This window comes from Chionomys nivalis, chromosome 1 (genome assembly GCF_950005125.1).
Source record: "Chionomys nivalis chromosome 1, mChiNiv1.1, whole genome shotgun sequence".
Lineage (NCBI taxonomy): Eukaryota > Metazoa > Chordata > Mammalia > Rodentia > Cricetidae > Chionomys > Chionomys nivalis.
Genome location: NC_080086.1, coordinates 170346337 through 170373495, shown reverse-complemented (window position 1 = coordinate 170373495; position 27159 = coordinate 170346337). Strand labels below are relative to the sequence as shown.

The window sequence follows — 27159 nt, the reverse complement described above, 5'->3', positions numbered from 1 at the left end:
GTTTACAGGATCCCACAGCAGAAACAAACAGCCCTAGATCTTATTTAAGGTGGCATACCCAGAAGTAGTGAACCTAGAAATCCTATTTTAAATGTTGCTCCCCAAGATGCTATAGGACTGAGCCACATCCTTGGCTGTAATGGATAATCTAGACTCATAATGGATAATATGCCTCAGCTATAGGTCTGCACTACAGCACACCTTCCCATCCTGAGGGGAGACCTGCACAGAGAAACCTGGGCATTGCATCAGAATGGAAAGCTCAACTAGGGACCAAATCTGGCTCCTCTCATCCACATGCTGAAGTTCTGACACAGAATGACTCCGTATTTGGAGACAGAGAATTTGTAGATGCTATGAGAGTTAAATGAAGTCATGAGGCTGAACTTCCAATCTAATAGGATTGACACCCATATAAGGTGGGAAAGGGGAAACTAAAGGGGGACATGAAATGCCCCAACTGTTCTGTGCTGCAGGCTTGGTCCCCAGTGCAGTGTTCAGAGGTGGGGCTTTGCAGAAGTTATTAGATCACAAGGCTCCCGCTCAACCAGTGGTTAATCCATTGAGACATACCTAGATAACTGGACTGTGGGAAGATGGTGGAAACCGTGGAAGGTGGAGCCTGCTTGTTCCCAGTCTTACCCTCTGTCTCTCTACCCCAGTCACCATTAGGAGACAGTTGTGCTCTACAATGCCTTCCCAACATGCTGTTCTGCCCATGGCAACGGATCTGGTCAGCTACTGACTGAAAGCTTCACAACCGCAAGCCAACAATAAATCTGTCCTCCTTCAGGCTGATGTTCTCAGGTCTTTGGCCACAACAACCTAGGAGGAGCTGTTGATGAAGTGTGGTGTTGATAAGCTTGCAGGTTTTGAGTTTGCAACTCTAGTAATAAACGCTTTCACTTCCTCAACTAAAGCATTTCTGCTTAAGCACTTTCCTGAATACCACTGGTTCTTTTACTACTCCCTGAGAGATGGGAGTTTATTCCAGTTTGTAAGCACAGAAACAGTCTGGGTGTGAATTTCCAAATTCACCTGCTAATGGGCAGTCTCGCAGCATTGACCCCCGCATCCCAGCATCCTATAGGACCCAGCATCCTATTTCTTCTCATGTTTGTCTCAGACAGAAATGAGCCATAGCTACAGACTGTCCCTCAACTTACACCCCTGCTACCTACTATACTGCAGGCTCTGGAATGTCCAGTGAATGGCCAAATGGTTTAATGTAAAGCATGTTTTCCCAAATGGGTTCCACAGACTCCCAAATCCTAACAAGATATTTAAATATACCTCTTGTGTATAAAGTGTGGAGTTATCCTATTGTCAACTTCAAACAATGACATCAGCAATTAAAAGTTCTGAAGAATCTCGCAACAAAGAAGTAATTATAAATTTAATTCCTAGATCTTAACAACTTGCTTTCTTCTAGTAGGTTAACTCTTTATATCATGCCTGAGCCAAGCAAAAGAAGGTGCCCACCCCAAAGAAGGTCCCCATGAAGGCGGTGACCAAGGCACAGATGGACAGCAACAAGGGCAAGTGCGATCACAAGGAGCACTACTCAGTGTACACGTGCCCAGTGCTGACAGGTGCACCCCGACGCGGGCATCTCTTCCAAGGCCGTGGGCCTTATGAACTCATTCATCAATGTCTTCAAGCGCATCACAGGCCAGGCATTGTGCCTGGTGCCTTACAACCAACACTTGGCCATGACATCCCAGGAGATCCAGAAGACCATGCGCCTACTGCTGCCCAGGGAGCTTGCCAAACACGCCGTGTTGGGCGTCACCGACTGTTACCGAGTCAGTACACCAGCTCCAGGTGAGAGTGCCACCTTGCTCCTAGCCCAAAGGCTCTTTTCAGGGTCACTCAACAATAAGTAATTAATTAAAGTGAATTCTACCAATTTGTCTAGCAATATCTTGGTCCAGAGAGCAGGTGATGCAGGATGGAGATTTGTCACTGCTTAAATGTAGATATTTACTCCTGATGCCAGAAACAATGGATGACTAACACAAGAAGAATTGAAACCACAGTCATTGTCTTAACCATGTTTGACACCAAAATCTGTCACTAAATGTCTATTACATAAGTTGATTACATTGTTTATTGTTCATGTGCAAATACGCTTTTGCCTTATAATATACTAAACCAACAAAACACTGATTACTTTCATCTCTTACCTTCTGTGTTTACAAAAAAAGAAAGGCATCATTCACTAACACAGAACAACTAATGTTAAATCATCTCCCAGCCCACCGGATAGTGGGTGGCTACCTTTAATCCTACCACTCAGGAAGCAGAGACAGGCAGATCTCTATGAGTTCAAGGCCAGCCTGGTCTACAGAGCAAGTTCCAGAACTGACTCCATAGCTACTGAGAAACCCTGTAAAAAAAAAAAAAATCATCTCCCAGTTCAGGCTGAGATTTTAAAAGAACAAACAAGAAAGCTGGAGGGGACAGAGAAGACAGGGCACGGAGAAGCTTGCCCTACAGTCCACTACAGTGACTTTAGACAGTGTGATATATATAAAACACAAGGTTGTCAAACTGGGGGCTACTGGGGGGAATTCTGTAGGGATGGAAATCTGGTTTAGGGATAAAGTTGATTTTCTCACCAAGGCCAATTCATCTATGCTATGTCCCTGTATGAATGGAGAGCCAAGAAGGAGAACAGAGACCAGAAGAAAGGGACAAGATCAAGAGCAGGTTGCTGTAGGAAGTCTTACAGCGCGGCCTCTCATACTATATATGCTGATGCAGAGCCTGTGTCCGCCCTCTTTTCCATCCTCTCTGTTCCGGTTGCGGATTTCGGTTTCTGATCTCCGTTCCAGCAGAGGATTTTGATTTGTGAGTTTACCCCTGAATAAATGATCACCTATATCTCAATTCTGAGTTAATATGGCATTTCTTTTAAGCATCCTTCTTCAGCAGGTTCTGGAGGCAGAAGCTCACAGAGGGAGAAAGAGCAGGGAGGAGCTTGGCTTGGTACCACCCGTGATGCCTCCAGTGTAGACAAGGCCAGCCAGAAACAGGAAACCAAGCGTCGACACACACTCTCTACAGAACTTTCAATGAACTCAGTTCTCACAACAGCCTTGTTTTATGCATAGGGAAACTAGGGCAGGAGCAGATAAGTAGCTCACCTAATTTCACAGAGCTATTAAATGGCTGGATCATAAGTGCACCCCAGAATCTGGCTTTCCTGACAGACTCATGGGGGTGCAGAGCTAAGAAGGCAGATGGCAATGGTTGGTAAAGTAAGGGGGAAACCATCATGAGTGGGAATATGGGAATAGGAGGATGATGTCATAGACAGACTAGGAAACGGGAAGTGGTCAGGGACTAGTTCCAATCCCTCCTTTACCCAGGAAAATAGGGCTTGGTGGCAGTTCACTCTTCAGATAGTTTGTGGCCCCTTATGGCTCCATGTTCATGTTTAGATTGGAATGCATGGGCAGTGGCCATGATTGGGGCAGAGGTTTAAGTCCAGGGTCCTTTGTGAGATTTCCTCCTGCAGCTGGGAGCCCAGCTGGGGTCTGTTGAAATGGAAAGGCCAACATGAATTTAAACAACATGAAAAGTAGACTCTCTCCTGTGTTGTCTCTCCCTCCAGCCTAGCACAGTAAGGATACTTGAGATACCCTCATAGCTCTCTTTAAAGTTGAAGTCAGAAAGTCTGAGTAACTAAGATGCCAATAAATTATATGGATTGGGTTACTCACAGCTGGTGTAATCAGATCATTGGTGATGCTGCTGGGCTCTCCCTAAAGGACTGGGTGGAGCAAGTGGGTGCCAAGAGCAGAGGACAGAATCACAGTGAGGAAGATGACGCACCATATACCTGCCTGAAACTAACTCTCTCTCTGTCTCTCTCTCTCTGTCTCTCTCTGTCTCTGTCTCTCTCTCTCTCTGTCTCTCTCTCTCTCTCTCTCTCTTTCTCTCTCTCTCTCACACACACACACACAGAGTCCAGGGCACCACGAAGAGGGCACAGGTCACAGGTGCATGCAGTCCAGTTGTCTTCTAGATGCTGAGCGGAGGACGAGCATTGCAGGACCAGCATTGACTTCTTCAGCTTCTACTTCATTCTACAAAGATTCACTGTTGGCCTTCCCGTCTGGACAGAGCATCTTCCTCCCTCTCCTATAAACAACCCCCTTCATTCTCCCTGGCTGCTCCGACTGGCCCCAGAGCCTGTAGAATGGAGGGATACTCCTAACACCGTCACATGTGAAGTGAGCGGTGCTAGAAAACACACCGGAGAGTGAGGAACTGGGGTTAAGAAACAATAAACAAACAAACAAACAAACAAGAGCAGGACAGTGTTCCCAACTTGGGAAGCACCGTGACTTAGCTGTTTGTTCCAGCAGGGTGCTTCTGAGAGCTCCACATTCAGTATCTGTTAAAAAGCCAATGTGTCCCCTAGTGTATTGGTGCCCCAGTTTGCCAGCCAAGATGGAGAGGGACAGACTCCAAGCAGAAGCTGCCAGTTCAGTGCAAAGCTGCCCTCTTGGGCCTGTTGGTTTTGGGTTTCAGGCCCCTCTCAGATCTTCCTGGAACAGTATCTCAAGCACAACTTGTTCCAAGATGAACCAGGAAGCGGATGTGTAGACAGAACCTTGGTTGTAACCTGACAGTCTAACACTTGAAGGGATCTGAGTTAATTCTCAAAAGACACCATACACAAAATCAAGATTTGGACCCATATATGCTCATTCCATCTACACAGGCCAGCTTCAAACGGGTCACAAAAGTAAATATGAAAGCTAAAAGGTCTCGAACTCTTAGAAGAAAATACAGGTGTAAGTCTTTGAAGTATTGACTAAGGTAATACTCTCCTACAAACAAAAAGAAAAAAAAAGTGGATTTATAAATGCTAAAAATGTTTGACCAGTAAACAGTACTACAAGAAGGCAAACAGGTGGCACACACAATGGGAGCACTGTGCAGATCATAGCTGATAAAAGATTTGTTTCTAGTGTATATGGAGAGAATTGTAATGTAAGTCACTCAGTTTAAAAGTGGGCAAAAGATCTGAATAGATCTCTCCAAAGAAGGCATACCAATGGCCAGGAAATTCCCAGAAAGACGTTCATTATAACTAGCAATCGGGGGAGTGTAAACAAAAATACCACTCCGCACCAAGTCAGGTGGCCGTGAGCAAAACGAAGGTTAGTAAGTACTGATAATCCTATAGGGAAATTCTAACCCTCGCGTCCTGCAGGTGGAATGCAAAACAGTGCAGTCACTTTGGAAGCCTACTTGGCAACCTTCACAACTGTACGGACCTAAGAATTTCCTCTCAAAAGAAATGAAAACTAAAACCACACAGAAAACTTGCACGCAAGGGCTAGAGATCAGTAGTTAGGAGCTCTTGCCAAGGACATGGGTTGGTTCCCAGGACTCACATAGTGACTCAAAACTATTTATAACCATTGGATCCATGGGATTCAATACCCTCTTCTGGCCCACAAAAACACTGGGCATACATGTGGTCCATATATACATACATACATGCAAAACACTTATACACAAAATTTTTAAATTATATTTTTAAAGGAAATAAATGTGTTTAAGACATGCACTCAAATGTTCATTTTAATATATGCATAATAGCCAAAAGATAGAACCCACCTAGATACCCACCAATAAAAAATGGTATATTCATTCAGTGGACTATCTGATACTAAACAGGAATGAAGGTCTAATAATATTCCAACAAGAACGGACCGTGAGAGCGTCCACTGTGAAAGAAGGCACAGAGGAACCATGAACATGAACTTTCCAGAAAAGGCAAGAGCCAAAGTATGGTTTCCAGGGGTTGGGGACTTGGGTAAAATGGAACTGGATGGCTAATGACCAGAGGGCTTCTCTGGGGGAGATGAGATGTCCTAAAAAAGCACCATAAGGAAACCTGTCACCTTGCATGACATTTAACAATGAAGACGAAGCGCTGCTGTAGAGGTGGTGGGGGGTCCTGTGAACACAGTGACAGAGGCTAGACTGTACACTTCAGCAATACCGTCAGACTGCACCAAAGGCGGGGTTCCAACGCAGTGGACATCAACAAAACCGTTTAAATTAGAGACAGTATGAAATCGGTAGGATCCATTTTAAAACAGAACAGGACAGCATCAAACAAAGTTTGCTTTGTCTGGAAGCGCCTAGCTTTGTAACACTGATGTTCTCATATAGGCCACAGTCTGTTTCCCAGCATACTTTTCTCTCAGACACTGAAGCGTTTTTTGCTTTTTTTTTTTCCTAAACATCCTGCTAAGCCTGTGTTCACAACAGAGAAATAAACTGATAAAGAAAGACATTAAGATGCAAGTGGTTGCTAGACAACGTCAGAAACTCTAGGGCATCGTGAAGCCACCGAGGCTGGAAAAGCTTGAAGCTGAGGAGGATAATGTAGCCCAGGAAGACAATGAGACAGGCAGGGTACCAAGATGGGATGCTGCTTCTGAGCCCCTGGGTTGGGCCAGGAGAGAGTCACTCAGCCCAAGAGGAAGACCCAGGCCACCCAAAGGGCCAGGAGGCTCATTACCTGCTGTTGACACTGTGGCCTCCCAGCCAGTTTCCAAAGCCTGGTGAGAAGCACCCCATCTCAGCAGAGGCCTGCTACTCTTGGCATGGGGTACACCCCCTACAGAGCTCACGGCAGCCAGCCTCTGTTTAGCCTGCTATGATGGGGAGCGTCTTGTCTTGTGCTTCTATCCGTTAATGAGCAGGGAGGTGCAGGGAGGCGCGGAGCTAAACATCCAGCCATGAAACTCACAGATGATACTAATTTGGAAGGTGTGGGCAACACTAGTCCTAGGAGAGAAAGCCTGCAGCTGTGGAGGCTGAGGCTCGTAATCCAGTCCGTAGCAAGGCAAGCACGGCAGCTGAGACACCACAGGTGTGCTGGTCAAGGGACATACACAGGTGGACTTGGGCTGGTGACAGGAAGCCATTGTAGGGGCTGGAAATGCGGCTCCGCGGTTAAGGATACATACATACTGCTCTTGCAGAGGACATGAGTTTGGTTCTCACCTACTCAGTCTGGTGGTTAACATCCACCTGTAACTCCAGCTCTAGGGGTACTGACACCCCACTCTTCTGGACACTGAGGGTACCTGTACTTGTGTGCACACGCCCCAACCCCATGTACATACACAATTAAAAATCTTTTTAAAAGGAAAAAAATATTCCATAGCAATGTGGGTGGTGACAGGCCTGTAGGAAGGTCATGTACATTGGAGCCATTGCTTAGCCTATCAAGAGCACATGCTTACGGCTTTAGCCAGACCTTCACTTTCAAAACAATTTGGATGTCTGCTGGCCATCTCCTGGGAGACACTCATAGAACTTCTGAGAACAAGACAGTTAATTGTGATACATCCCAGGAATAATGGGTCAGAGTACAGATGACAGACATCAACAGTACATATACTATGATGAAAAGCAACCCAGGACTGGGATGGGGCAGACTCATGGACCATCAGGCTGGCTGGGGCTAGCAGGGACTGGTTGAGGCTGATTGGGACTGGTTGGAACTGGCTGGGGCTTACTAAGGCTGGTTGGGACTAGCTGGGGTTGAATGGGACTGGCTGGGATTGGTGGGGCTGGTTGGGACTGGTTGGGACTGGCTGGGGCAGGCTGAGGCTGATTGGGACTAACTGGAGCTGGCTGGGGTTGATTGGGACTGACTAGGACTGGCAGGGACTGATTGGGACAGGCTGGGGTTGGCAGGGACTTGCTGTGGCTGATTGGGACTGGTTGGGGCTGAATGAGACTGGCTGGGGCTGGCTGATTCTGGTATGGACTGGCTCGGACTAGCTGGGACTGGTTGGGACTGGCTCAGGCTGGCTGGGACTGATTGGGACTGGCTGGGACTGGCTGGGACTGGTTGGGACTGGCTCAGGCTGGCTGGGACTGATTGGGATTGGCTGGGACTGATTGGGACTGACTAGTTCTGGCTGGGGCTGGCTGGGGCTGGCTGCAACTTGCTGCGACTGGCTGGGTTGAAGTAGCTAAGACACTTCTAGAGATCTGAGTCTGAAAGAGGCACACCGGGTGTGTGGATTAATTGGGTTCTCCTCTAAGGTCACACCATTGCTTCTGATGTGATGGCTAGGAAACCCCGTGCCCCTCAGGACTCATCCTCCATCCCATAGAGCAAGTGCCAGTCAATTTTGTTTCTGTGGATTTGCCTATTCTACATTTCTCAACAAGGCTCATGCCCTTTTGGGACAGGTAATGGTTTCAAGATCCATCCACATTGTAGCACGCAACAGAATTTCATTCCTTTTCATTAGTAGCCCACTGTACAAATATGCCACGTTGTGTTTACTTACTAGCAGGTAGTATTTGACTTGTTTTCACTCTTTGGCTAACATATGTTCTTAAAACACTTCTTTCCAATGGAAAGGGATCAAATCCAAGACTTTGCACATGCTAGCAAGTGCTTGAGCACTTCCTTTCCCAGGGCTATTAGGAATAACACTTCTCTGAATATCTATCTGTGTCCAAGCTTTCATTCCCCTTGGAGATAGTCCTGGAGGTAGAAATGCTCTCATAGTGACTGCCTGTTCAATGTGTTGCCTGACAGTGTACGCGGGCTCTAATTTCCCTGCCTTCACAAACACCTACCACTCCCCAGTTCTCTTGAATCAAACCTGCCTTGGTGGGTGGGAACTGGCATCTCATGTGCGATTTGTTTGTGTTTGTGTGTAGCTCAGAGGCCAACATCAAGAGTCTTCCCCTTGCATCTTCCACCTGACTGAGAGAGGGTCTCTCACTGAGTCTGGAGTTCACTGATTGGATAGGACTAGCTGGCCAGCCAGCTCAGGGTTCACAGGCACATACCACCACACCCAGCTCTGCACCATGGACTTCAGAGACTCAAACTCAGGTTCTTGTACATTCAGAGCAGGTACTGTGTGAGCCAAAGCCCACACAAGGCTTTGATGTGCATTCCCCTAACGATTACAGATGCTGAGCCTCTCTTCCCATGCTCACAGGTCATTGGTACATTCTCCATGGAGGAATGTCTATTCACATCCCCAGCTCACGTCCTGCATGATTCTGATATGTCTGACTGGTAACTTAATTTAACAAACTGTTCATGACAAGATGGAAGGCCTAACCTTGACTAAGCATAGGATAAGTTCATCAGGGAGATTGTTAAATCGTCACTCTATTAATTGTTTTTCATGTTGCTGTGACTAAACGTCTGAGGAAGGCCACCCAAGGAAGGGAGGGCTCATTTTGGCTCACAATTTGAGGGTCTATGCAATCATGGTGGGAAAAGTATGACCGCAGGAGCATGAGAGAGCTGGTCACATTGCACACCCAGGCAGGAAGCAGAGACATTAACGCTGGTTCTCCATGTTTGATTCAGCCCGACCCCAGCTAGCACTGGATGGTGCCACCACATTCAAGGCGGGTCTTCCTTCTTTAGTCAAGCCTCTCTGGAAACAGCCTTCTTGACATGCTCAGAGATGTGTTTGCATGCTGAGTCTAAATCTGGTCTAGATGACCGTAAAGAGTCGCCATCACGGCTGGTAAGCCCTAGACCTAAGGAAGAAGCTAGGCTGGGGTGGATAACCTGGCAGGAGACACTGTGTTTGTCACCAGGAGGTGTATCTATCACTCAGGAACTGGCCAGGTTCCTTTAAAGGTTACAGAAAACCTCATCCAACCACATGCATTATGAGGAAAACAAGCGACGCTCTTCTAACAGGAAGTCCCAGGCACGTCTTTCTAACTTTGCAGCTCCCCATCATGAAACAGCAAACGGCCCCCATCTCTGATCCCTGTCGCCTTCCATGGGTAGGTTCTGTCTTCAGGTCTGTCAGGTCACAGGGTGGCTACCAAGGCTCATAGTCTTGCACACTCACTGCAACATGGATGGCCACGAGAAGAAGCAGAACCTAGCCTCATCCACACCTCTTCTGAACTTCTCCAGAAACATGAGGCAGATGTCCCTCCCTCCTCATTGGCTAGTATAATGTCACATACCCGTTCCTAAGCCAGTCACTGGCAAGGGAAGCAGAATCACCATGTTTGGTTCAGGCTAGAAGGTAATTTCCTGAGTAGGGGCAAAGGTGGTTGTTTACTGAGAGACTTAGTCACCTTCACAAACTCAAGGTCTGTCAGGAAGGAAGTTGTTAAAGTTTAGAGAGGTGACAATGAGCAGTATTTAGTACACTGTGTTGTGAGAGATTATGGAAAGAGCTTGGCCCTTCACGCTGCCCTCTACAGATTTATAAAGATTTCCCTGGGGGATATTATAGACTGCCCATAACCTTTTTAGTGCCCTGTAACACTCTCGCAAGACATTATTTATGTGGCTTCAATCTGTCTATAAAACAAAGGATTGGTTTAAGTTCTTGTGACTCTAAAAGGCTGTCAGGGCCAAATGGATGGTTCTAGAAGTCTGGAGGGATTAGGAGGTGAAGGAGAAATACACGGACAGGAATATGGTGGCGTGAAGGACAACAGAAAGTTCAAAAGGTAACATGGATTGGGGAGGTTTGAAGGACAACTTTAGGCTGTGCTCACAATTATGCAGGAAAAAAAAATGTGTAGATTTCTGGGACTTTGATTTGATTTCTTTCTTTCTTTTTTCGTGGTTGCTGTTTATTTTTAAGCCTTTAGCAACAAGCAAAGGGCGCGTGGCGAAGGCAGGTGGCAGAGGCGGCACTGGTGATATTTCACACAGCCCCACTCTGCGCTTTGTATCTACCTTATCGAGCAGCCCGGCTTCGAAGCCAATACACCAGTAACAAATTGCCAGCGTGGAGCTGGGAAGTTTCAAACCAACTGCTACAAGCCTTGCCGTCTTTCACCTCAGAAGACCTTGAGAACCTAGCGGGTGCACGGTCCTGGGAGCTTTATTTAGCGTGGCTGGGCTCTGGGCCCGGTGCCCCCGTGGCCCACCTGGGGCCTGCTGAGTGGCTGCACCTGGGACACCCTCCTGTGGCAGACACAGTGGGTACACAGCTCAGCTGCCTCTCCATCTTCTGCTTCCTGGGTGGCAGGCGGAGGGAGGGAGCTCCAAGCAGTCACACAGATGTCTTGGAACTCGAGGGAAGTAAAAAAAGGAAGTAGGGAATTTTGTCTCACAGACCCCAGCTAGCAAAATTAGCACCAGCCCCAGGCTGGAGACTCTCCAGTCTTTTCCTCTGCTTGGAACCTCAGGGAATCTGCAGAAACGTGCTCCTGCGCCCATGGCAGAGGGGAAGATGAAGAAGAGCGGGGCTTTGATTCAGGATTCGCTCAGTCCACAGAAAGCTTGTTACACGCTACAAATGTGTACTAGATAAGGGCTGGGCACTACAGGTTAAGCAATTGGGATGCTCAGAGGCTCTAGATTAGAGTCAGGCTTGTGCAAAGGGAAACTTGGGAAGTAGGTGGGAGCCAGCCTTCCACAGAGCGCAAGACGAGGGTGCAGTTTTGTGGGTGTGAGCCCCTGAGCAAATTATGAGCCTCTTATCTGCAAACGGGAATAACAGGATTGTCGTAGTTAGGGTTTCTATTGCTGTGCTGAGACACCATGACCACAGCAAGTCTTATTAAGAAAATGTTTGATTGAAGTGGTTCGCTTTCAGTTTCAGAGTTTCAATCCATTATCATCGCAAGGGGGAGCATGGTGGCGTGCAGGCAGATGTGGTACCGGAGCTAAGAGTCATACATCTTGACTCTGAGGCGACACGAAGTCGACTGTCACACTAAGTGAAGCTTGAGAAAAATAAAGACCTCAAAGCCTGCCCCCAAAGAGACACACTTCCTCCCAACAAGACCACACCTACTCCAATGAAGCCACACCTCCTAATGGTGCTGCGCCCTTTGGAAGACCATTTTCTTTTAAACCAACACAAGGATCATAGCTATGGGAGGTGGACATAAACTATTCTGTGCAGAGATGGCTTGGAGCAGGCCTTCCTGGGGCTGTCATAGAGTATGGCAGTCCTTGACACAGGAACAACCCATACTGGAGTATCTTTACTTCCAACCCTCCTTATCATCAAATGTAAACTATAAATATGAAGCTTGGTAATTATAGAAATTAAATACACCAGCCAAGCAAATGTGTGTCTGTGGTCTTAGCCATTTGGGACACTAGGCGTTGGCATTGCTGACACTCATAAAATCCAGGCGTTCCAAGTCAGCCGACGGAAAGTAGTGAGACTCTACCAGCAAACAGCCCCACTAGTCACCCAAATACACAAACCACCCTCAGGACCTGGAGCCCCTGGTCTTCCCTCCTACTCAGGAGGCTGCACACCTGCAGAAGGTCATTGCTGTCCACTCGTGATAATGAGACTTGTACAAAAGCATCTACCCTATATACCCACCCAGCAGACTTGGAAGTTTGCCTTTCTCTGGTGCAGGGCATCTCACGTGGCTCAGGTTCTGGCTGTGCAGCCAAGGGTAATAAACTTTGGCTCCCCTGGCCTCCACACCCCAAGTGCTGAATTACCATGTGCATCACTAGGTTTTCTACGGTGCTGGGGCTCGAACCCAGAGCTTCAGGCACGTGGGTAAGTACTCTACCAATTGAGTTCCATCCTAGCCCCAGCACTTGGCTTGTGTTAAACATCATCATCTGTGTGTACAAGTGCGGCCATAACACAGTCATTTGTGTTACTGTGATTGTATGATATGCCTCTGTCTCCTTACCCATCAGTTGTTTCTCTTTGGTAACTGCTGGGACTTGTACTACTTGAACACGCCAAGTTATGTACCCAGGCAGGACATTGCTGGATCATACCTTGCATATGTATTGTTTTAACAGCCAGTTTCTGCTTATAAGTGAGCATATACCATGTTTGTCTTTCAGTGTCTGGGTGGCCTCACTCACACTACAAGCCACAGACCCAGAGAGGGTAAGTCACAAGGACGGCTCTGGGGGGTGGCACGTGGATCTCCCTGGGAAGGGGAAATAAAATAGATTTTGTGGGGGGCTGGAGAGATGGCTCAGAGGTTAAGAGTGCTGGCTGCTCTTCCAAAGGTCCTGAGTTCAACTCCCAGCAACCACATGGTGGCTCACAACCATCCAAGATGAGATCTGATGCCCTCTTCCAGCCTGCAGGCATATAGAACACTGTATATATAATAAATAAATATTTTTTTAAAAAAATAGATTTTGTGGGTGGACAGGGTAGGATGGGAATAGCAGGGATCGGGTAGGGGAGAGATGGATTGAAGGATGAGAGACAGCTGGAACTGGGGGGCATTTGGAGGGTGACATGGAAACCTAGAGTAGTGGAAACTCCCTGGAATCTATGAGGGTGACCCTAATCTGGCCATCTCCTGTAACTAGGCAAGGTTTTCAGTGGTGGAACTGGAACACCACCCTAGCCACAAAACCTACTTACAACCTACCTTGCCTGCAAGATGTGCTGGGGCAATGGTGGCTCAGAGCTTGTGGGAATGACCAAACAGTGACTGTCTAACATGAGTCCCAAGCCACGAGAGGGAGCCCATGCCTGACACTGCCTGGATAGACAGGAACTGGAGACTGGACAGCCCGGAGAACTGGGTAGAACCAGACACAACTCCCCCTCCACTCCCGGCCCCAAGTCAATGAAATGATCCCTATTGATATTGTGCTATATTCATAGGTCGGTGCCTAGCCCAGTTGTTAGCCAAGAGACTTCATTCAGCAACCCATGGGAGCAGATGTAGAGACCCACAGCCAAATGTTAGGTGGAGCTTGGCGGACCCCACAGAAGAGGAAGGGTAGTAGGAGCCAGAAAGGTAGAGAACGTGGTCCACAGAATCAAGAAGCAAGGCTCATAGGTGCTCAAAGAGACTGAAGCGGCCATCACAAAGAGAGCCTGCTAGGTCCTCTGCATATGATATGGTTGTTTAGCTCTTGGGACTCTTTCCCCCCTATTGGGTTGCTCATGCAGCCTTGATATGACGATTTGTGCCTAGCCTTATTGCATCTTGTTATGCTGTGTTCAGCTGACATTGCTGGGAGGCCTGCTCTTTCCTGAAGGGAAAGAGAAGAGGAGGAGGAGTGGATCTGGGAAAGAGAGGAGGAAAATGGGGGGTGGGAATTGGGAGGAGTTGGGGGAGAGGAAGTTGGGGCCAGGATGTATTGTATGAGAGAAGAATAAATTAAAAGGAGGGAGGGAGAGAGTGAGAGAGATCCAAATTATTCTTCAAATTGATTGTACCAATTTCTGTCTTTACATATCTCAGTCAATACTCAAAATTTCTCATCTTTCCACCATTCTGAAAAATAAGCAGAAACATCCCGTGAACTCCACTTGCTCTTTTCTAACGATTAATACTGCTGGTGCTTTTCATATGCTTGTCAGTTGTTTATATGCTGTAGCTGGGCTTGGTGGCTCACATCTGTAATCCCAGCACTTGAATGCCAAGGCAGGAGGATCAGGAGTTCAGGACCAGTCTTAGCTACATATCAAGTTTGAGGCCAGCCTGGGATACATGAGAACCTCTCTCTAAAACCCATCTGACCAAATGAACAAAACTTCCAACATTTAACATTTTGTAACATGCCCATGTTAGTCCCTTGGTCATTTTTCTGCACAACTATGTTTATTTTTTACTTGTAGATGCTCTTTACATATTCAGGATATGAGTCTTTGGTTGGCCGTGTTTCACAAACATTGACCACGTTAAGCTGCACACCTGTTTATTCTCTTCATGATGTCATAATGCACAACAGTCTTAGGGTTGTAAGTCATTCCATTTACTAGCCTTTCCCCTTATGAGTTAAGAAACTACAAAAGAAATATTTCTCCTTCCTGAGGCCATGGCAGTATTCTGCAGTATATTTTAGAAGTTGTCATCAGAATGAGAGGATAATTGACATTGCTAGCCTCTAACCTGCCTACCCTCTGTTCTGTTAAGTCTCCTGATTTTAAACAGATATTTGGGTTTGTTCTTTTTTTCTCTTGGTTTTCATGATATTGACACCTTGGAGGTGGCAGGGTTATATTCGCAGGTAGTGTCGAAATAACAGGGCCTTTAAGAAGTGGGGCCCAGGTTTGTAAGGTCACTAGGGTCACTGCCCTCGGAGGGAATGCACTGCTTCTCATGGGACCCACATTAGCTCTTACGAGGGTTGTCTGTAGAAGAGAAAGTCTGCCCCTCTGTACTGTCTGTGTCTCCCTTCACCATGTGATTGACCGCTCTAGCACATGCTCCCACCAAGATGCCATATGCCACGTTCCTTCTCCACAGCTGGCACTGTGCTGTTTGGACTCCCAGCTTCCAAATCTGTGAGCTAATTAAACCTCTTTTCTTTATAATTTACCCACCCTCAGGGAATTTGTTACAGCAACAGAAAACAGACTATATATAGAAGGCTTTTTAAGAACCGTCGTGTATGTCAAGGAACATGATTCTCTAATTTTAATATCACTGATGTTTCTGGATTGAATTATGATGATGATAGTTGCCAAATAATGATTTCATAATTCTAGCAGTCCTTTTAACATTATTAATTTTTATTTTATTATAGTGTTCTGTAAATTCTAGAGCTTTCTTATGCATTTGTATAGGCTTATGATATCCATATGGGTCCTGTCTATGTTAATCAGTGAGTTATTATAACTTATTTTTACACTTAAATGGTCTCAGATTGATTTTCATAATGTGTTGGCCATACCCAGGCCTTGTGGCTGGCCATTTCTTCAAGGACCTATGGTTGGTTCTTTGTGGGGAAGGCTGGTACTTACAGAAGACCTGACTGTGTGAATGCTGTTCAGGTACTGGTGACCCCAGCAGACCTAAGTGACAGAGATGAGGCATACATGTATGAATATGTATACAGATGTATGTATAATATATATCTGTGTAGGCGTATTTACATAAAATATGCACATATAGCTCTATCTGTGTTTATTCCTGTATCTATATATGCTTAAAAACACAGTTTATATTAATATCGGCAATTCTTCCAAACCAGAATCCTTCCGGTTTCCTCCCTTTCCATATTTGTAATTCTGACAGTCAGAAACCTGACTTCCACTGTCTGTAATATATTCATTTACTGGGCCATGCCCTCCCTATGTAACCACATTCCCCCAGCTACTGCCACCGTTTTCCCCAACCCAACAGCCCCAGCTCCCCGGCCTCACCAAGGTGCCCTTCTCATTCTCATCTCACTCTCAGCCATGGCCACTGTCACCCCTCACTCAGCAACCTCCACACTCACGGCACGCAGGCTTACATTGGCCGCCCCTACTACTGGTTTCTAGGCCGAGTTATTCAAGAAGGGAGGCACACAGACATCTTTAGTTACTTATCTGCTTTTGCTTGACCTTGAATGCTCCTGACCACACCCATGGGTCCCCCTGCTTCTCTTTTCTCTGGCCAGCCATTGAGAATGACTGACTGAACTACCCTTGCTCTAGTGCTGCCTGGGCCCTGGTATCTTGGCTCAAAGACTTTCCACACGGGTCTTCTCTCTTTTGCTAGATCCTCTACCTTCAAAAGAAACTTCCTAGAACCCCACACTTCTTCTCTCTTCCTTCAGCTCTGCTCTGACCAGGATTTAATTGTCGCCTGTCACCAGAAGAGCTCTCGAAGTGGCTTGATGCCGGCCTGACTCTTGCTTTCTTCAGGCTTCCAGCATCAGCATGGCCACCCCTTCCTCCTCCTCAGTCATCCTCTTCCCTTGGTCTGTCCCCTTGCCTTGCTGTGCTTCCCAGTGCAATGGTCATTCTCTCCTCTCCCTCTTGATAGGTGTTAACAGGCTGTCTCCACCCCTTTTCTTTCTGCACTCCCTTGTGCCGTGCCAAAGCTGTGTGCTCAGGAACTTAGTCTTCTCTCCAGACTGCTGAGTATCTGATGATCTCCTCTGACAGGATTGCAGTCACGATGTTAGACTTCATAGGTTCTAAACAGGATCTCTGTCTCCTGCCCTCAATCCCCCACATCTTGCTGGTGTTACAAGTCTCCATCTCAGTAAATGACATGGCCATTTAGCTGACTACTTAGGCAGTTTTGGGGGTTCTTCCATTTCTTACCCCTCACACCTTACATCTAATGCAGCATTCTCTTTTCCAGGGCTTGTTTATAGTTACCCTAATCTGACCTCTGGTTTTCACCACTGCTCTTGCCCTAGTCCAGGCTGGCACTTGGCTAACACAGGGGTCTCCAGTGCCTGCTCTGCTCCCATTTAACCTTTGAGAACTCTTCACAGAGCCAGAGGGTTGTAAACTTGAATCAGATCTACAGATGGCTCAATACAAACCCTACAATTAATTTGTCACACTCAGAATAAAGTCAAATCCTTACCATGGCTAGAGGGTCCTTTTTGTTGCCACCCTGCCTGCCTCTCTAGACTCAACTCTCAACCACTCAAGTCATGGTGACTTCCTTGCTGTCCCCCTAGCACACCACACTTGCTCCTGACTCAAAGGACCATTGGGCTTACTTTTCCCATACTTGGAATGCACTTTCTCCAGGTCTTCACGGGATGGTTCTTCCACATTCAAATCTCAAAAGTCTCCTCCTCAGAGCCATCTTCAGCACCATGTCTCAAATTGCTTGTTCTTCCCAGAGTTCTGTTCCTCCATCCTTAACACCCATCACTAGCTGACATTACATTATGTTTGTCTCCTTGAGAATGTGCTTGCATGGCCAAGACCTTGTTGGGTGGTGTGGGGTGATATGTGTGCGCACGCATGTAGTCCAGAACAACCTCAGATGTTGTTTTTCCGGGGCTGTCCACTTTCTTCTTCTTCTTCTTCTTCTTCTTCTTCTTCTTCTTCTTCTTCTTCTTCTTCTTCTTCTTCTTCTTCTTCTTCTTCTTCTTCTTCTTCCTCCTCCTCCTCCTCCTCCTCCTCCTCCTCCTCCTCCTCCCCCCCCCTCCTCCTCCTCTTCTTTTTCTTTGAAAGTCAAACAAATCCTGAGTTTTATTTAAAGAGGATAGTATTATTAAAGTTTAAAAGAAAAACCCCAGGGCAGGCAAGCTGTAAATCTCAGCAGCTGCTCAAAGGAGACAGAAGGAGAAGGGGCACTATGATTCTTGAATTAAACTAGCATGGCGGGCAACCACGTGGCAGGGAGAGACTCTAGACAAAGAGTGAAGCCCGAAGTGTTAGCAAAAGCACGCATAGAAGGAGAAAGAAAAGGTGAAGATCCACTTTCTAATTCAGAAAAGCAGGCTGACCGATAGCAGTGGAGCTATGCTCTGTAGACTTCAGTGGGGGTGGGGATCCTGGGAATGGAAACTATAGGATCTCATTAAAGGAATAATGATGACCATTGCCTTAGCATGGCGTAAGGTAAGCCACTTTCCCTAGAGATGGTTCCACTGCCCAGAAGGGCGGTTCCCTAGGCAGGGGACCATTGGATTAACTCACTTGTGGGTAAGTTGGAATGTTAGGTCAGTGTTACTGCTTAGAACGCTCAGGTAGACAAGGCTATCTCATTAGTAAGTCTCAGATCTGCCTGTCTGGATCTCTCCAGCAAAGGAATTACACACCGGCCCTTACAGAGTGAGCTGTCTCCTGAACTCTGGGCCCCTTAATGTGTACACCTACCTCCCAGAATAGCATCGGCTATGCAGAGTTGGTGAATTAACCCAGGAACTCAGAGCAGTGTCTGGGGTTGACTCAAGCAGAGGCAACAATGGGGTCGAGTGGCAGGAGCTGGTCCCTACGGCAGCACTTAAGTCGCTCTTCCAAAGGACGCTGCCTGGGAATTCCAGACAAGAACTTTTGATGCTCCCGAGCATCACGGACCACACAGCGATTCCCAAGTTGCCTTCTGCTGCTACACAGTAATATCTTTCCTAGTTTACAACTACACTCCTGTCCAGGGGTAAGGAAGCCAGGGCTCCAGACACTGATAGACTTGGGTTCTACATGAAGCACTTCAGTGTGGGGAGGAGCGGGTGCTCCTTTATTGTAGGTTCACAATTAACATGCGGGTGCTGAAAAAGCATTTTGAGAACACAGAGGCAACTTAAAATGAACCCGCCACCCAGCTAGCCAACACTTCTCTCACCCTCTGCCCAACGTGCTTCCTAGTCTTTCTGTGTAGCTCCCCTTTTGTGCTTGACACGAACCGCTAACACTCTGAGTCCACGTGCTATGTGAGGTTCCTTCATAAGACTTGGTGCTCTTGCTTCTGGGAGGAGATGCAAAGCCCTAGGAAAATGAGCTCTGTATCCTGGTTTGATGTTGAGATTGAGGTCTGGGCTGTGAGATGTAGAAAATGTCCTCCCCCATGACTCCTAGGTGGCACAGGCTGTGGTAATGAGCAGGTGGCACAGTCACGTGGCCTTTGACCTGAATTTTATCTATCAGCAGAGAGAGAATAGGAGCAGGTGGGCATGGGCTCCCAATCCGTGCTGTGGGCACTGAAAGTAGCTGAGCCCCCAGCAGGCTGGACAGGGAAGGAATCTTGTAGAAGGTTCCTCAAATGTGGGCCATGGCAGGGGTGGGGGGCTGTCCATTTAAGGCACAGCTAGGGTAGAGTGGTCCCTAGCAAGGACCTCTGACCTCTTGCTTGCACATTTGCATTTAAAAGCCATGATGGAAATGTAATTTTCTCGGAAGGCAGGTTTATATTCAAAGCACACAGCCTTCTTAGCAGAATGACCACAGCTGGGATGGGTCCTCCCAGGAGAAGTAGAGAAGGCTGCTGAAGAGTGGGCAGAGGGGTGAAGAAGTCAAATTTTCTTGCATAGGGGAAATCTTTGAAGTGTGCAGGCCTTGCCTAATCAAACTCACTGTGAGACGCTCCAAGCACTTCACTAAATCCCAGTGTAGCTACTTCCATTTAGGGTTGACTTGCTTTGAGGGAGTTTTGGGAACTGAACGGAACAGTTTTAATTTCCAAACTTCTTGACTGAAAGTAACTATGCCGCTCAGATTTCCTGGAATCTACCAGGGATTTGACACCATGTTATCCTCTAAAATACAAACGCACTTTATCGTGGTCTAGAGAGGACCGTGGGACTGGAAAGGCAGGAGAGATCTTCGACGCGCGTCTGATTTTTTTTTTTTTCTTCTCTTTTTGCACTAAAGCAATTTCCTGTTTCTCCAGCAATACTGGTCTGGAGGCCGTGGAGGGGAGAGCACAACATGGAAGATAAATTGTTGTCTGTGTCAAACTTCAGCGGGACAGAGAATGAATTTGCTGGTAGTTTTCTTCCAAACCCACACAGGACCCAGAGACCCTGGAAGGCATAGGAAGTTGCCTATGCTGGGGCCACACACAACTCCTATGGTAAAGAGACCTCATGCAACAAGGAAACAGACGCACACCCGGGTCAGGGACAGCAAAACCACCTTTGCTTATGGATATCAGTTCAGCCAGTCCACTGAGGCACGGAATTGGAGCGTGCTAGGAAACAGTCCCATCACAGCGAGTGTTGGAGGTTCCCTCCCACTGAACAGCTCTGTTGTTCCAGAGTTACACAGTCAAAGGACTGCAGATGACAAGCATCTGTCCAGGTGTCCAGAGGCAGGCTAGGAAAGGGAAGGGTTTCTGGATACTAAGACTCTCTTCTGTGGCCAGCATGCACGGAGCTCTGGGTTGACTCCATCCCCAGCAATAAACTGGGCATGCTGCACCAGGCCTGTAACCTCTGGTAGAGGTGGGGAGGTAAGAACTTCAAGGTCATTTCTGGATACAGAGTGAGTTTGAGGCCAGCCCGGGCTGCAACAAGACCCTGTAGATGATAGATAGATAGATAGATAGATAGATAGATAGATAGATAGATAGATAGATAGATAGATAGATAGATAGATATAGATAGATAGATAGATAGATAGATAGATAGATATAGATAAATAAACCACTATGGCATTCTAAGGATGTGAACTGAATTCTTGAGTCCTTATCCCTTTTCTGTATTTCCCCAAATGCTGTTTCACTGCTGGTTTCTGTAAAATGGTTAAGAGAAAATAAGACCAAAGAGACCTAAGGACCTGGTGGGGCGTTTGCCTTTGGTAGAATGGTTTCTTCAATAGGCATGCAGCTCCTCCATATGCAGTCATCACTGCTGGTGTAGGTACAAGATCCGTGATATGGTCTTGTTTCTGGGGTGGTTTGGACCATGTGTTTAGTTGCACAATCTTGACTGTACATCCTAGGGTGGAAATACCTGGCCACCGAGTAAGCATCTTGGGCCAGTGACGGCCTTTTGCCCTTATTCTTTCTTTAGGGAAATAGTCCCACTTACTTGATTTAAAAGTAATTATAGCAAGCATAAAAAGTAATTATAGCAAGCATAAAAAATTTGCTAGAGTGAGAAGTCATACAGAACTGACGATTTAGAGACTAGAACAGGAGACAAAAAAATCCTAAGACAAAGGAAAGGACCACAGTGAGTCACTCCACAGTGAGATCGAGGGAGCTCTGCACCATCATGGTCCTGGGTACCTGTTCCAGCCTCAGGAGATGCGAGAAATGTGAACACACAGAAGAGCTTGGAGGACAGAGAGGTGGCAAGGAGATGGAGGAACTTTGGTAGGAGGGAAGGGCCTATGGGTGAATTTCAACCCGTTTATTCCAAATTTCAGGTCAGGATAGAAAGTCAAGACTCTTAATTTTCAACTCACTCAGTCTGAGTCAGTCAGCTGTTGCTACCCTTTTGAGCTGTTAGCTGCTCTAATCTTTTTGTTTTCCATGATTACAGCTCATAGTTATTAGGCATAGCTCTTGTTATGCAATGGGTCTATTGAATTTACTCCTCCAGGGTCTACTCTTATGGCTCCTGGCATGTAGGTGTCTGGTAAAGGCAATTAGATCTTAAGATGAATGTTAGCATTCAAAGAATCATGCCCCCGCTCTCATTCTAAACCACGTGACTTCCTGTTCAGGTCTAGGCCAACTATTGCTTAGGACTGCTGTAGAGGGGTTTCATCAGCTGACTGAAGGCTAGACGCAACACATGGGGTTATTAAAGCTCAGTCAATCATTTCTAAACCATTCCATGCTGTCTTCGGTAAGCACTGGCTTCTCAGAGAAGACTCATGCAGCTTCCATCCAGCTGTTTTCTGTGAGTTCACCAGGGGTTTGTTGAGGGTGGTACCAGCTAAGCATCTTTCTAGGCATGGTATTCTTGACTTGATGAGCTAAACTACTGTAGCCTGAGATCTGTTCTACTTACAGGAACTCAGTGAGCCTTGGATAAGTCACGACACTCTTTTCAAGCATTTGTCCTAGAGTTCATGGTGGTCCAGATAGAGCTAAGAAGCTACACATAGAGAGGTCTGTAAAGATTTAGAAAAAGACACCCCCACCCTCTGAGTGCCACCTTCCCACCCTTGCACCCACCACACATATCCACAATGGTAAGTTAACAGCTGGCAGTTCCAGAGATGGCCTGACAACCCACCCCACCCCCAGGCTTACCAGCTTTAGACAAACATCTGACTCCTCAGTGCTGCCTTCCCCTGCCAGCGACAAGACTGGCAACCTGGGATGTGCCAAGTTCTTGGCTCCAAATTGCAAAACAAAACAGAATAGGAGGGAATTTGCGAGTTAGCTGATTTGCAAACACTACAGCAAGCCACTGTGCAAACATTTGTTTCTGTGTACCTATTATTTCTCTCAGGAGGTTACCTGGATGCCATCCTGACAGTGTGCAAGTGTGCTGCGCTTTGAATTACCCATGCTTCCATCAGTCACACTTAAGTGAACCAGCTGATTGTGCATCATTAAAAGCTAAAACAAACCAACCCAGCCAATAGAAGAACCTGAAACCCAGATCCTTCATCAGATGGCAATCACAGGGTTGCTCAGTAATTACGGAGGGAAGGTCTCCACTGTCACTCAGAATCAGCATCAGGTCTCCAGGTGTGTTCCCATCTGATGAGGCATTGTCACTCAGAAGATGCCAGCGCAGGGACCTGGATGAACAAGAAGCCACACACACTGAGGGGTGCTCACCCTGACTTTCTTTAGAGGAACAGTGTTGGGCTCCAAACACCACTTTCCTGAAGGCACGTACGCCCGCATTTGCTAGGTCTCACAAAATGTGGTAAATGTTCCAACTCCTCACCACATGCTTGGACACTAGGTCCCATGGGTCCCTTTCCACATCAAGAGTGTCAGGGGGCAGGCAAGGCCCCTCCACAGGTGGCAGGCAGAAGAGCTACAAGCCAAACTCAGACGCACCTTACTACAGAGTCTATTTTTCTTCTTAAAAATTTAAATCTTATGTATGTGTGCATCTGTGTATCTGTACAGATGTAGGTTTGTGGATATGTAAGTACAAGTGGACATGGAGGCCAGAAAAGGGCATCAGATCCCCTGGAACGAGTTACAGGCAGTTGTGAGGCATCAGATGGAATGCTGGGAACTAAACTCAGGTCTTCTACAAGAGGAACAAGTGCCCTTAACCTCTGAGCCATCACTCTAGGCCCTGGGTATGAACTCGCAATCATTTTGATAAACTTTCCGCAAAACAGAAGTAAATGAAAATTCTACAGGACAAAAGGTGACATCACAGAGCACAGTCATTTCCTCCTACCTCCTGAGAGGCGCCACTCAGATCCAAGGCTGGAGCCCCGGTTATATGCAGTTATAATCGGGATGTTCTAAAGCGGGAAAACTAGTGGTTCACTATTGTCTAAGTCCATACATGGCTCAGCAGGACTGGAAGGCCCTCCCTTTTGAAGGTTATCTGCTGTTTCTGGCTCTAGGCAAAAAGACCTAAGTCTTCCCCAAGAAAGAAAGGTTCATGCAATTTGTAAAATCTTCCTGAGTCCACCGGTCTGAGAGTCAAGCTGCATCACCTGCCTGGCTGGCTCTGCAACCAACTCTGGAGACTGGAAGGGAGCTGCAGTGCAAATGCAAATAAATAGCAATGCAAGCCTGTAATTCACCACCCAAACCTTCTTTCTACCCCAGCCAAAGGAACACACAGGGCCCTAGCAAGAATGCCAGTCTTTGTCAGAAAATAGATTTATTATTGATAGTGAGTGAAGTTGTCAGTTTTCACTATAGAAGTTGCATAAGACAAGGCTCGCTTTATATTGATAAAAATGCCTTATTTCACTTGCAATCATAAACATTATTCCAGTAAAAGAGGTACATTTTCTCTCCTTCTTGTCTTTCTCGCATGATCACAATGTTACAATGAAGTAGCTTCTTAATGGGAGAAGAAGACACCAGGCCCTACAGCCCAGGCCAGTGCACACTGCTGCTCCAGCCCAGTGGGTACTTGCTGTGTCTCTGTGTGAAATAGTTTAACATCCTCCCTCCCAGCTTTCTCAGAGTAGAGGTCACTAAATGGTGGAGCCTGGAGTGAAAAGAACATTCTATGTCAGTAGGAGTTGGAAAGGGTACAAAAAGGTGCAGTGGACTACCTTTCTCTTTTATTCATTTGTGGGTTTCATTAACACTTAACAGTGTTCTTTGATGACTGATCCTTGATCTAGACATTGGCTTTTTAAACTGTTGATCAAAACAAGTTATGATTCTGTCAAGTCCATTTTCCAATGCCTGTCTGTCTTTAGTGGTCTTCTCTTTAATTGGGTCATTTTCTTACTAGGAAAAGAAAAAATGTTCCACCTCTGGAATTAACGTTGAAGGAGCGTTGCATGTTCTCGGGGATAACTTTATCCTCCCTTCTCCAGCATGCTCTGCAAGAGAAACACAAAGTGTCAGTTTACTCTCAGAGGCAAGGGCGAGCAAATGGCAGTAATATTTAGGATGATTACGGTGCTTTTCAAATACTGCGTCCAAACCATGAAGTAAAGCATATGCTTTCTCCTCTCAAAACACCACTGCCTCTGAGCAGCACCCTCCCTCCTCAACTTCAATCTCCAACGACCCACCCACCAGCATCTGAGAACAGCCTGGGGAGGCACGCAGCCTGGAGGATGGTGGGGAGGGACGTCTGGACACAGAATACAAGGGACGGGGAAATTTGTTGGGGCAGTGTGAAAGGTGGGGCACAGTGCAGCAGTTAAACCCAATAGCTCTTGAGGAAGACTCTCATCTACAACCCAAGTCCAAGCTCAGAGACCCCGTCTGGCTCTGGGAAGAAGGCAGACAACACCCAGGAGCACCACAGCCAGGTCTCCCAGGCTGTCCAAGTGCTCTCTTTACTCTCTTTCCAAGTAATGGGAGGGGGCTGTAGATATGAACCATCAAACCAGCCAGGCGGTGGTGGCGCACGCCTTTAATCCCAGCACTCAGGAGGCAGAGGCAGGCGGATCTCTGTGAGTTCGAGGCCAGCCTGGTCTAGAAGAGCTAGTTCCAGGACAGGAACCAGAAAAGCTACGGAGAAACCCTGTCTCAAAAATAAAAAACAAACAAAAAAAAAACAAAAACCATCAAACGGAAGCTACAGCCAGCCGTGCAGGAGGAGGTGCATGTCCCCCACTCTTAGAGAACCTTTAGGATGAAAAGGCAGCCATTTCTCTTAGGTTAAAAGCAGCCAGAAGAGGGTAGGCCAACCCTACAGTTGCCTCTTCCTCCTGTCCTCATGCTCCCTATATCCTCGCATCTGACACCAGCTCAGCTACTGAGTTCTCACTGCATTAGTTAAGAGCTACAGGAGAGCTAATACATGTACCCTTGGGAAATGAGAGACTAAGCATGGTAATAATTTGCTACTTTTAACTTATTTGCTAAATACATGCTAAGGCTTGTTAAGCAAAACACATGTACAAGCTAAAAAAAAATGCCCAGGAATGAAGCATACACAGGAAGGCTTTGGCTCAGGCTGCATTCAGGGAAGGCGAGAGTTCAAAAGTTCTGCCTGGCATGGAGGGCAGTTCCCTGCAGTTGCAACAAAGAAGGAGAGCATTAACCCTCGCAACAGTAAGAAAACAGACAGAAAACTTGGGTAGTAAGTACGGAAGGTGGGGTGCAGCAGTGGGCAATTAAGACTCAGGCAGGGCAAGGATAAACATGAGGTGGACAGACTTCCTGCTGGCCACCGAAAACACATGGCTATCCAACAAATGCTTTTTAAAAATAGAATGGCAATCATGAAATGGAGCCTGACATCCTTGGCACAGTGAGCTCAATAGACGGGACCTAGCAGACTGGGCTAGAAACGAAGCAAGAGTATGAAAAGGAAAACACAGGGACAAGAAGCCCAGAGGGAGGTGAGAGGAGAGGTTCAGGCGCATCCTTAGTGGCAGGGTGTGGGAGGGGACACTGTGAACAAAAAAGCAAAAAAGATAGATTCTGTTTTGAGTCTGTGGGCTGATTTTGGATGAGGCATGCCTATAGGAACCTTTGGAAGAAGCTGCAGGGACGGGAAGGAAGGTCAAATGATTTAAGACAAAGATGACTGGGGAGGGGTAAGGAAAGGAGCACAAGGAGCGCAAGGACAAAGGGTGGATGGTTGTTCTCCGGTCTGAGATTAGAGGGCCCTATGTGGCCTGGGGACATGGGGCACTAAAGAACAGACTCACAGGCAGGCAAACTCATGAGAGATATAGGAATGGGAAGAAAAGATGTTGCTTTAGTCAAACAGGAAGTTAGGAAAGCACAGGTCCAGAGAAAATAAAGGACAAAGGGGAGGAAGCAAAAGCTCCACATGACGGAAGGGCCAGGAGAATGCACACTGTATGAGTGCATTGCTACCAGCACTGGGTTTGCGGGAAAAATATAAATCCAGCTGTGCACCCGACACTGTCTGCCACTGTCACAGGGTCTTAGCATTTCTTCTAGGCTCACCTCTTTGTGACTTATCTGTGAAAGTCTCTCCAATTACACAGGTGGGTGCTCTGTAAATGCCCAATATACAGACAACCTCACTGCCCAGTTCTTTACTGCATGCACCATGGAAGCCAGCCTGAAGCAGATCTATATTGAGCACACTTAGGGTTTCTGGTTACTGGAGAGAGCGTCCCCATTGAGAGGTACTCTATGGCCATTCTGCATTGGGGGTCATGGGCCCCATATATTTTTGAATTCACCAAGGGGAAGCTTAAGCCTTGTGCCATCTGCCTGATATGGATCACATGGCTCTCCTTCTCCCTGCAGAGCCAGGTGACAATATGCCTCTTTTCAGTGTTGTGACACAATCTGCAGCTAGTGCAACACAAAGAAAGTCACAGTTAACAGGTTCTCTGAGGGCTTAGAGATCCTTTTAGCCATTTTTCCCTCTTCAACCCTGAGCAATTATAGATGAGTAATTTTCCGTTGACTGCCAGCAATGCTAGACTTCCCTGAAGAAAGACAAGCTGGGCCCTGGCT

General features: G+C 46.9%; 1 protein-coding gene and 1 pseudogene across 2 annotated transcripts in view; one reads left to right on the top strand and one right to left on the bottom strand.

Annotated features, from left to right (window-relative positions):
* The first annotated feature begins 1451 nt into the window (after positions 1–1451).
* Positions 1452–4640, top strand: LOC130861917 (histone H2B type 1-N-like; annotated as a pseudogene).
* A 19246-nt stretch (positions 4641–23886) lies between these two features.
* Positions 23887–27159, bottom strand: part of Chchd3 (coiled-coil-helix-coiled-coil-helix domain containing 3) — a 258806-nt gene continuing 255533 nt past the window's right edge. For both annotated transcript variants that reach the window (XM_057771899.1, XM_057771908.1), the window contains one exon: positions 23887–24584. In XM_057771899.1, coding sequence (XP_057627882.1) covers positions 24561–24584 — 24 coding nt within the window. In that variant the 3' untranslated portion in view covers positions 23887–24560. The remainder of the gene's footprint in view (positions 24585–27159) is intronic.